Here is a 12,373-nt window from a genome sequence, read left to right as displayed (position 1 = left end):
AAATACCATAGGATTTCACTTATGTAGAATCTAAAAAACAAATGAATAAACAAACAACAAGCAGAAGCAGACCCACAAATGTAGAGAAAAATCCTGCCAGAGAAAGGGGGATAGGGAAGTTGGGCAAAATGGGTGAAGGGGAGTGGGGAACACAAGCTTCCAGTTATGGAATGGATAAGTCACTGGGATAAAAGGTACAACATAAGTAGCAGAGTCAATGGTAATTATAAGAACATTGTATGGTGATAGATGTACATATACTTGTGATGAGCATAGCTTAATCTGTAGACTTGTTGAATCCCTATGCTGTGCATCTGAAACTAATGTAACATTGTATGCCAACTATACTTTTTAAAACAGTAAAAAAAAAAAAAAAAGGAAAGAGAGAAAGAGATCCTTGGTAGAGCTGTTATATAATGTTTCTTTTTAATTCATTCTAATTTCACAAATTATGTTACCTATTTGATGTCCTTTTGACAATTCTGCAACATTTCATTTTCTTTATTTCCTCTGTTGTAAAATTTAATTAGGATATTTAAATAGGACTTGACATAAGAGGGACTTGGAACGACTAAGCATTGTAAAAAGTCAACGTGATTCCTTCTGCATTTTGTTTCCTTGTGGGCATTAAAGATAGACCTTGCAGTAGACAGCCTCTAAAATGACTCCAAATGGTCTCCACCCCTTCTTATTTGTGTCTTGGTATAACCCTTCCGCTTGAGTGTGGGCTAGATCTAGTCACTGGCTTCTAATGATTGGAACACAATAACAGTGGTTGAATATCCCATCCAAGATTACAAGGTAATCCAAGGTTACAAAATCAATGGTACCTCTGTCTTTTTGTCACCTCTCTTTTTCACTTCAGTGTTATCCTTTCTCTGGGAGAAGCAGGCTGCCTATTGTAAGTATTCCTCTGGAGAGGCCCACATACCAAGGGAGTGATGTTCTTTGGCCAACAGCCAGTGAGAACCTGGGGCTTGCTGACAGTCATGTGAGTTGGAAGTAGATCTTCTCAAGCAAATCAGTAGTCATTGAGGATTTATAGCCTCCCAAGAGCCATATGAACTAAAGAATGAATTCCCTCCTGTCAAACCTTGAGATGCTTGCAGCCTAGTGAACACCTTGATCACAGCCTTGTGACAGCCCCTAAGGTAGAGGACCTCCCTAAGCCAGATATGATTCCTGAGCCACAGAAGCTGTCAGATTCTCTCTTTTGTTGTCAGACTTTTAGCTTGGAGATAATTTATAACAGCAATAGATAACTAATACAGACATATTGGTAGATTACTGATTTTCTGTACTGTCAGTTTCTTCTACAAATTCTACATCTAGACTCAAGGAGCAGTTGATTAGGTTTTACAGTATCTCAATGATACATTCTGAAGACATATGGCACATTTATAATTATCTAAATATATTTAATATCTAAATATTATGTTTAAGGATTCAGTCCATAGATAGTAAGAAAATAATAATTAATGGGTTTTTCCTGGCTTTTCCCCATAACTGATTCATATTTACAACAAAAGTAGAAAACAGAGCATGAAGTAGAGGGAAAAGTTTTAGATGGGAAGATAGTACTGACTTGTTTATGATTTTATAGTCATTTAACTTCTTACAGTCTCATCACTTTCCTTATATCAAAAGAAAAGATACTAAAAATCTTTTTTTGCTGCCAATATTACGTATTTGCAAGTGAATAGAGGAGACTCGTATTCTAACAAGTAGAAAACAAGAGTCAAAAAAGTGAGTTGTAATTTTCTTTCCATCCGTAGTCATTGTAATGAGTTTGGGCAAGTTATGTAAGGATCCTTTGAAATATTTTCACCTTTAAAAATGTTCCCTATGATTCTTCATTGTTTAAGTATATGATATCATGATTACATTTTGATTTTGATATTGCACTTACATCACTATTTGTACTAATGGTCAAACCACTACTGGATTCATTTAAATCTAGGCTTGATTCTAATGAAGAATAAATTTCTTGATGTATGATATTAAATTAAATTTATTGACATTTACCTCAAGAACTACTTTTAATCCTCTGGTACAGGATTCAGTGCTAAACAGGTTATTAAATTATTTCTTCTCAGCTCCCAACTGGCTCTTCCATTTTTCACCTTGCCAGCTCCTCCCTGTTATGCTTTTTCAGCAGGGGTGCAGATGGAGAGTTGGAGACTTGCAGTTTCTGTGAGCATCATCCCAGCCCCATTTCACCTTGGCAGAAACAGTTCCTTCCTGGAGCAGTAGCTGGACAGTTTGAGCTTTTCCAAACATTTATAAAAATAGCTTTGTTGTACTCTTTCAAAGACATATGCACCAAGTAACAGATGCTTCCTCCTTGTAAGTAGGAATCTTAGCACCATGGGACTCCTCCTGTGACAGGAACCACATCAGCTAAGACCTGAGTTTCAGCTTGTCAGGACCCTCCCCTAAATTTTAGAATTTTAATAATTCCAATATTGTCTCTATTCCTTCATCCCTGGAGTGGCAGCTGCTACATAAGGTCCCTACTTTCATGATGCCTGAGTTCTTCTTTTACCCATTCTGTTACTTAGTTAAAAACTTGTACTTAGTTAACAATCACATATTAAATTCTCTCTGTACAAAGTACTAAGGAGGATTGTGTCTCCTGACTGACCTTTGATTGATAAAATAGCATGGCTTATGAACTTTTTTTTTAATGTTTATTTATTTAATTTTTGGAGAGTTGGATGGAGGGAGAGTTAGAGGGAGAGAGAATCATAAGAACTGTCAGTAGGGAGTCCAACATTGGGCTCAAGTCCACGAATGGTGAGATCATGACCTGAGCCTAAATCAAAAGTCGGATGCTTAACCAACTGAGATGCCCAGGTACCCCTGTGAACTTTTAAGTTAAAAGAATGTGGACTGAAGTCACTTAAATATACACCAATAAAGCCAGGATCTGCTGCTACAGCAGAGTGGTTTACCTATAAGATAGACAATTTAAAAATGTTTACATGTTAGGAAAGTGTGTTTAATGTTTGCTTTGCTTTCCAAACAGCTAAGCTAGGAAACTTCTCCTTTTCCAGTGTTTGTATGGATATTGCATTAAGTAATTTGATTTATGAAAAACGATTTCATTTTGTCATCTCTAAGATGCCAACTTAAATTTTAATTGCACTGACAGCTATGTGTTCTATTTGCTCAATATGCATTCCCTTGTGTTTTAATATGTGATTTAAAATAAAATAGATTTTTCTTATAGTTCCAATATTTAAATATAATCTTACCCTTTGCACAAAACATCATAATCTAATCATGTTGATCAGATTCATGACAATTGACTCTTTGAAACACACACACACACACACAAACACACACACACACACACACTCAAGGTTAAAGGTTTTTTATTTATATTTTCCCAAAACGCTTCATAGTCACATGTATGTGGATTTCCAATACTTTACAATTGCATTATAGAAAGATTAGCAAGGTAATCTTGATTGACTTTACTCTTGCAATTGTAAGTTTATGGTGTTTTAAAAACTCTTCAAAAGTACTTCCTAATATGAACCAGATGAGTCATAAAACATTTTGTGATTTTTTTTTCCTCATGCATAAGTACTATACCACTAATTTAAGTCAGTTATATATTGATTTTTTCAAAATGTCTACTTGTTACTTCAATAAATACTCTGAATAAAATATTTTATGTAGCTAATGAAGTATACCCGTTTAATTAACACTCAGAGTAAAAATAATTTCTTCAGGAATATTGTACTTAAATATGGTATTTCCTGGCCAAGCCTCATGACATTTGTTTGTTGTGGTGGTTGTTTTGTTTTGTTTTGAGGTTCTTTCCACTAAAAACTCTTTTTTTTCAGTTTCCTCTTTTTCACTCCCATTTCTGGTAAATAAGTGATCTACTCTCTTACTAAAACCTCTCAATGTGTCCTTGATTCTAGTAGTTTCATTTCCATCACATGGTAATTACTGCAAAATCATTATCTTCTCTATAGCTCATAGTATTTTATAGTATTTATAATAGTAATTTTATTAGTCTATTAATTTCTGCTTAGAAATAAAGAGTTACAACTTAAAAACTCATGAATCAAAGTTTTAGCAACTGAGGGACATTCATTTTTTTCCAGCCCAATCCTAGTTTTGGTAGGTAGACTATGGTTACTCAGTGAGTATATGTTGAATAAAGATGACCTGATTTTTTCAGGCTTATTCTCCATCTTTACCTTAATATTTCTAGAATCATTTGCATCTTGAATTATATTTTAATGACCAATTTTCTGATTAAAAAGATGATTCCTGTATCACCTCCATATTACCTAGGATAATTTTCAGATGATCAATTTAATACTCATACTTTCTGAATCGATCTGCTTACAGATATGCTTCTTATCAGTAAAATAAATAGAAAGCATCTAACATCTCTCTCAGCCTAGCATCTCCACATACTTTTGACCTTCATATCTTCTCTTACTTGAAATCATTTATGCATCATCCTATTTCCTTACAATTCACCTATTTATTTATTTTATCTTTCAAACCTTTATCTCTAATTATCTTTTCACTTACATTATCTTCTTGTAGATATCCAGTGAAGACCTTGTCGCCCAAAATAAGGAGATTTTTTAATCAGTTATTTTACTTTATCCACATATTAAAATAATATTAGTGAAATTCCACTTTTAGCAATCTCCAAACAGGTATTTTGCTGAACAAGCTTTCTTCTGAGAACACTTCATAAAACAAAAACTAAATTGGAGATTTGAAGAATTGTTTTAGGTATAGTGACAGCAAGACAAAAATCATCTTTTTAATCCAGAAAAAAAATGCACCCTGATTTTTATGAATGGCCTTTTGAATCATATTCATGATGGTAAAGTCATGAGCTAATGCAGATAGGCTCTAGATTATATTTTTAAATATCCAAATTTATTTGTTCATAACCAATTTGTAACAGTTGTTCTAGAAACAGTTTTAAAACATGGGTTGTTGTATTTATAGTGGTTTTCCAAGAGGTTCTAATATTTACGTGGAATTAAATGTGGGCATTAAGTCATCAATGAATGAATGGTGCAAACTAGTTGGTATTTGAAGTGTTCTCTCCCCTTTGCCCATGTGTAAATGTATCTACATGTCCAGATTTGTGCAGGTCCCCCCCTCCTAATCTTGTACATAACTTGTATTATGTGTAAGTTAAACATTTTATTTTGAGCTTGGAATGTTCCCAGTGATCTCCTTCAGCACAGTGTCTTCTGCCTTGTTGGCATATGACGACAGCAACAAAAAAATATCATGAGAAGTATTTGCTACCAGTTGGTGCCCTTATTGTATAATGAGAAAACCTCAGCAAAAGCATGTGTTTGTTTACTTTTTTTTCTTTTTTTCTTGGTAGCCTAATTCAAAACATCTTTGTAACCTTAAAACAAGAAGGTTTTATTAGATGACCAACTCAAATAGCTTGGAAGACAGTACTTTAGAACAGACAGTTGTGAGATTATAAAACTGCAAATGTAATTTCTCTTTCCATATCTCTCCTGGCTTCTGTGTCTTCTCTTCTTCAGTACTATCTCCACAAATGTCTCCTTCTCAGAAAACATTTCTTTTCCATTCAGTTGAGATTTAGGTGCATTCAGATTGTGTGTCTGCCTTCTGTGCAAGGCTCACCGTTTTCCCTTGCTTCCGTTCCTGCACTCTGGTTAGGCCTGACCCTGCCTCACACTTCAAACTGTTTCAGTGATCATGGGCAGAATTGTGGCCTTACCTTTCTTTGTTTTAACTGTTTACTAGCTTCTTGCAAACTTGCTTATTTCTGAGTAGTATTTATTCTTCTCTGTTGAGCCATGGAAGTAATCTTTACACACTACTTTTGGCTCGGAGCATGGAAATATTTTCAGTGCCGCTTTACTTTTTGTTTGTTTCTTTTTCTTTTTTATTTGAATTTTCAATATTTTAATATAGTTCAAATCAGTGTGCCGGTTTCATTTCAGCTCCTTTACTGCCAAACCTGGGGGCAGCGACTGCTTCAGTTTCTCTGCCTTCTCCTTGTCTGTGATGACCACGGTGTAAAGGTACCTGCTGCCGCGGATTTTAAATTTCACGGTATCCTTGTTTTTCTTGATCTTGACGGACTTGGCATCCTTTCGCCAGGCCGTGAGCAGGAAATCCTTGATTTCTTCAATTCTGCGAGGGGCACAGACGAGCGCGCTGCCGGCACGCACGGCCAGCGGCAAGAAGGGAGCAGTGACGCTTTACTTCGAATGGGCCACAAGTTTCCTCCACTTCCCAGGTTTGGTATTTAGTTACAAAACTATGTTAAATGAACAGGAAACAGATGAGATACTTTTGAAGAACAAACTATTCCTTACGTAGCTTTGCAGCTCAAATTAATTTTTTCAAGTTTATGGCTTTATTAAAATGAACTTTGCATTTTTTACTATTTAATTATACCTTATTTTGACTCTTTGTTTCTTTTAATAAGTTAATTTTGAAATACTAGACTGTAAAGCCTTTTCCTGTTTGTTTTTTGTTTGTTCTTTTGAAAAGCCAAGGATGTACTTCTTACAGGCATTTCCCTTGTGATTTTATGCCATTCTCCATACCACAAACTAAAGACTGAAATGATTTAAAAAAATAAAATAAATAAAACATGGATTGTTTTCTTCTAGAGATGGAATTTCTTATGATGGCATAAATTTTTAGTTTTTACTTTCATTCTGCCATTCCCGTCTGGATCATCACCCTTCCCTGTAAACTTTTTTCTGTTCCTCCCTCCACCTGATACCCCATCAGAATATGTTGACCTTGCCTTTAAAGTATCTTACCCATACTTCTCTTTAGAATCTGTAGTAATTTATTAGTATAATTAATTTTTGTTCTTACTGCCTTGTTTTTAGTTATTTATATATCTATTTAATAGTCAAAATGGCATGAAAGCAGACATCAAGTCTTATTTCTGTCTCCACTACCTAGAAAAATGCATAACATAAAGCACAAGAAATAATCATTTAATGAATGGAACTGAAAGAAACGGTTTGAGTGGTGAATTTTCAAAGATATTGGCAGACTCTGTGATCATGTATAATATTTTATATAATGTATCTTAATTCTTGTTTAAAAGTTAAATTATCATTCATATATATATAAATATACACACATATATATTATAAATATATAATATACACACATATATATTATAAATATATAATATACACACATATATATTATAAATATATAATATATATACATATATATTATAAATATATAATATATATAAATATAATGTGTATATTTGCCACTGACTGGCAACTGAGTGTTTCCAAGTGTAAGTGACTAAGCTAACCCTTTCCATTATATAACTAGATAAGCTCAATACTTTTCGTATATGATACATTAAACTATCCCTCCTCCAAAGCTCAAACATTATAAATATAATAATAAAGTTAGTTATTATATAATTTAGAATGCAAGTTTTTTTAATGTGACGTTTATCAATATATACAGCTAATTTAAAACAATTTCAGTACACATGTTTTTTATGTCCATGGATATCACTTGTCATCAGTCACAGATTAATCTAACCGGCTCTTATTTGAGACTAAAGATACATTTTATCCTTTCTCCCAAAAGATCTGAATCTTTTGGGTCTCTGTCATATCATTCTGTTGTGACATGGATCTGCTTGAAAATGATCTCTGCAAGTGGCCCGTAACTAGCTACTTGTCCATTTCAGTGAAAAGATGCATACTTGCCTTCTTAACTTGTAGTTATTGAATACTGCACAACACAATATTTCTCTTTTCTTGTGTCAAAACAGGAAAAGGAAGAAGGGAAAAAGTCCTTTGCAATGCCGTCTCCATATGAGATAAACAAAAGAGTGTAGAATTCATGGATTAGAATGCTACGCTACTCATACGTGATTCTTCTAAATATATACTTTAGATTACTCAAATATTACTCTGGCAATCCCTATTTTATCATTCTTTGAAATTTACTCATGCTTCCTTTATTGTTTTCTTCCTTTAATATATAGTATTGTTTTGTTAAACTGTTTTTGTTAAAAGCAAATTTTTATTAGTATCAACCATGCATCCAAATTTTAAAATTGCCAGCAAATAAGGCAGAAAGGTAAGGGGGGGCAAAAGTTCAAGCATACTTATATAAGCAGCTAATTTTAAGAAAAAGAAAGCTTTGCATTTTACATTCGCATGTTCTTAAAAGTTTCATGTCCATATTGGATTTTACTCAGGAGGTCTGGGGTATGGTGGTAAGAAATGCCAGGTGTGTGGACTCCCAATCTGGAGACAAAATTAACACACTGAAGAAGCAAATGAGAAAGCTACATCTGTGTCCGAAATTGGCATAACAAGATTTCATCCCATGTCAGTAGGATCCGATAGGGCTGACAAGCATGAAGGCAGGAAGTGGTGCCACACTGAGAGCATAAGCCCAGTACCAAGCAGCATATTCTAATTTTAAAGAGACCATCACCAGTGACTTTTCTCAAGCTGTAAACAGTGAGGCAAAACATAATTTGCCAATTTCTTGGTATAAGGACTTCTTTTTTTCTTTCTTCAATTACCAATGAAAATTATTTGTAGATGCTGCTTCAGCTGTTCATTAATGAATATTTAGTATCCATTAAAAATGTCATAGTAGGCATGTTTCTGCAATCCATAAAAATATAGCCAATTTGCAACATGAATTTTAATCAGTTAAATCTCAGTTAAGATTTTAATATTGACTATCCTTTACCCCACCACAATATTTTTCTAGGCAGAATATTATGAAATTATCCTGGCAGCTCACCAGGATAAGTAAGCCTCTTTGTTCCACTTTATTGCTCTTAATCCTTTCCTTTTTTATTTTTATATGTGTACAACTGAAAGCATAGGAAGTTATTTTTAAGAAGATATAATCATTCTGCACATACTCTCTTCATTTTGTCATTTTTTCTCTCTTTAATCTTGCATTTGGAAATATCTATTGACAGAAAAAAAAACTTAGAAAATTTTATTTGATCTAAATTTCTCTTGAATACTGTTTTCTTAGTAATATTTTTAAAATTGAAGAACAGCCTTTTAAAATGTTTACTGCCTGAGTTTACATGTGAAATCAAACAAATTTATGTACTATTATTCATCATATAGAAGAAATTTGGAGACAATTTTTGAAGGAAATGGCTTTTAAAAAATCATAGTGTGTTTTGCTAGGTCTATCCACCTGCGTGAAAATCTCCTGTAATACCTGGTTAATATGTACATTCACCCAGAGTTTGAATTCAGAAATTATGGGGGGGATATAAAACTGCATCTATTTAAGTGATACTCTCGCCTAGTTAAGTTTGATGATTATAGCCTTAATATCTTTCCACATTTCAAATTCAGATATATAGTCTAGAAACATTGCCTACTTAAAGAATCTTCCTTCATAATAAAACCTCTAACCATACATTAACTATTAAATTCTGGAATATATTAAACTAGAATTGTTAAATATACTTTCCCAGGAAAGGAAGTATTACTAGACTACATAAAATTATGAAAATGTCTTAGATTCTGAGTTCTACGGTTTTTTTGTAATACTCATTACTGAAGTAATTAATAAATATATAACTAGCATTTATGGCTCACATATCTGGCCTTGTTCTAAGTTATTTGTGTATAACAATTTTCTTAGCCTTCACCATTTCCCATGGGGCTTAGTTCTTTTCTTCTTGCTTTATGACTGAGGAAACCGAAGCACACAATAAAGAATTTACCTGCAACAAAAGTACACACAGCACCACTCCCTAGGCTCCCCAATGTGTGCTCATTGCCCCAGGGGAATAACATTTAAATAATCTACTTATTATCCATATAAGGGTCTACATATGTGAATGTTGATTTTAGTGGATTATACAATTGAAGGTATTCTTTTGAACCTTCATGCATTTATTTTCAAAGAAAGTTACCTGTTAAAATATATGAATATTCATGATCACAATGTCATTGCTACCTAAGTTTTCAGAACATTATTCAGGTTGGAGGGCTTTAAAATATTAAAATTTTTAAATTATATGTATATGAAACATACATTAAAAAGAATTGTCTGAAAACAGCACAAGTATAATTACTTTCTAATAGTTTTACAAGAGATATTCTTGTATTTTAACTATTTATATTTACTTTGAAGGTGGTAATGCTCATAAAAAGCATTAGAAAACTAGATGTCTAATATATTATTTTCTTACCCTTTTTCAAGATATCAATTCAAGTAATTGATTTATCAGCTATCAGCATTGTTTTAAAACACTGATGTATTTATTTTGTATCTTAAATGTGATGCTTTAAAGTTTGCAGTTGACCCTTTGGTAAAATTAGTATAAGAAAAGTAAAAGGGATATAGTACAGGGAAAGGAAATTATTTCTGAGTTGTATCTGAGGAAGGAGAGGTTAGAAGACCTAATAGACAAAACATCAACTACAAGGTTCAAAGAGCACAAGAAAGAGAACAGTGGAATTATTCTAACTTAATGTTTTTGTGGAAAAAATAGGAATGGTTATAAAAGATGTGTAAAATAGTGACACTGTAATAGTCGTTGCCTATTAAACTTTATGTTTTATTAAATTAAGTGTCTAAAAATCAAGCATAAATTTTGGAAAGAATCACAGTTGTTACTGATTTTTTTTTTATATAAACAGAAATCATTGTGGCTTCATATGTTTTCCAAAGACTGGTGAACTGGGTATTACAAAGTCCTGAAAATCAGCGAACAAAAGACCGTGGTACTGCCAGTCACATATTAAATTATTTCAACACTCAACTGATCTCCAATAAAATATTTCTGGAGCCAAAGAGGATTTTTCAAATATTTTAATACAAGTGAATGACCAGTGTGGGCTTAGAGGCCTGCCTCCATGAGGCAAGAAGAAAAATGAAAGGAATCAAAAGGCCTTTAATTCCAAGGGCTCTGGCTAGTTAGGCTCTAGCCCTTTCCCACTGTAGTCCTGTGGATTATACAACTGTTTAAAGATTTACTTCCAGAATCTGAGTCTCCATTAGCAGCCATAGTATTAAAGGTAGAGATTTTTCTGACATCTATAGTAAAAAAATATGATATACTAAGGACTGCTAAATAGTCAGTGCTCTTTACTGCATGTAGTACAGAGAAGATACATCGACTTGATTCATTGTATTTAATATGTTCCAGGCACCATTATTACCCCTACACATATATTTACTCAATCAATCATCCCAGTAAATCTGTGAAACTGTTATGAATTATGATATCATTTGATTGTGCAGTTATTTTAAAGATTTCAGATAACATGCCAGTGCAACATACTTGACATTAGTATTCAGGATTCAAACCCAGGACATTGGCCTCTGCAGGATGCTTTTCAACTCCCTATAGCAGTGGTTTATATCCTGTTTTGAATGATCCACACTAAAAACTAAATTCCTTTTATGTAATGATCCAACCTTCAGTGTCCACACACATACCCACACCCACACCTACCCTTGCTACTTGAGATGCATTCTGATACTTTCTTTTATATGGTATTTTATTCCATTCCATTCACTACATTTTTAGAAGTGCTGAAGTCAAGACATGCTAACAGACTTTTGACTTGGATTTTGACCAACACGGTGAATCTTTCCCCTGTATCTGCATTAGAATACTGATGTGTCAGGTAAGGTCTTAATGAATAAGAACTAGGATGTCCAAAGTTAAATATAACTAGTGATTAAAAATTGTAAATAAATGTTCTTTTTTAGTGTATGCAAATATCCAGTATAAAACTTATTCCTTATTCTCCAATGCATCTTTTCATTCTACATTCTCTTATTTGGTTTAAAAATTCACGAATTCGTGATCATTATCCTATGCAGGATATATTTCCCTCATTTGTAGAATTGCTTTGTACAAGTATAACATACCCTGTCTAAAATAATCTGTCAATACATGTTTCTTTATATGATATAATTTACATGTAAAGTGTTACTCACTGGTAGAACTTGTTTTTACTTAATATTCTTAGCCATTGTCCCCTATAGTATGTTAGTTGCAAATTGTTCCTGATACTCTTTTTTTTTTAAATTTTTTTTATAGTTTATTTATTTTTGAGACAGAGAGAGACAGAGCATGAGTTGGGGAGGGGCAGAGAGAGAGGAAGACACAGAATCCAAAACAGGCTCCAGGCTCCAAGCTGTCAGCACAGAGCCCGATGCGGGGCTCGAACCCACAAACCATGAGATCTGACCTGAGCCGAAGTCAGACGTTCAACCAACTGAGCCACCCAGGCTGTTCCTGATACTCTTTAAATCATTCATACAGATCATATATTTTCCTCATTCACTGTAGATTCACTAGCTTACTCTTTACTTTTTTTCTGGTAAAATA

General features: G+C 33.4%; 1 protein-coding gene across 1 annotated transcript; it reads right to left on the bottom strand.

The window, feature by feature from the left end:
• Positions 1–5,934: 5,934 nt before the first annotated feature.
• On the bottom strand, positions 5,935–8,197 carry LOC120224203 (60S ribosomal protein L38-like). Its single transcript, XM_039222423.1, has 2 exons — positions 8,190–8,197; positions 5,935–6,195 (listed from the first exon to the last, which is right to left on the bottom strand). Exons 1-2 carry the CDS (start codon positions 8,195–8,197, stop codon positions 5,970–5,972), a joined length of 234 nt encoding a protein of 77 aa, XP_039078354.1. The 3' UTR covers positions 5,935–5,969.
• Positions 8,198–12,373: the final 4,176 nt, after the last annotated feature.

Source organism: Hyaena hyaena, unplaced genomic scaffold, assembly GCF_003009895.1.
Source record: "Hyaena hyaena isolate Hyena2069 unplaced genomic scaffold, ASM300989v1 scaffold_1125, whole genome shotgun sequence".
NCBI lineage: Eukaryota > Metazoa > Chordata > Mammalia > Carnivora > Hyaenidae > Hyaena > Hyaena hyaena.
The sequence above is the reverse complement of the archived record's forward strand: the minus strand, read 5'-3'. Positions and strand labels throughout refer to the sequence as shown.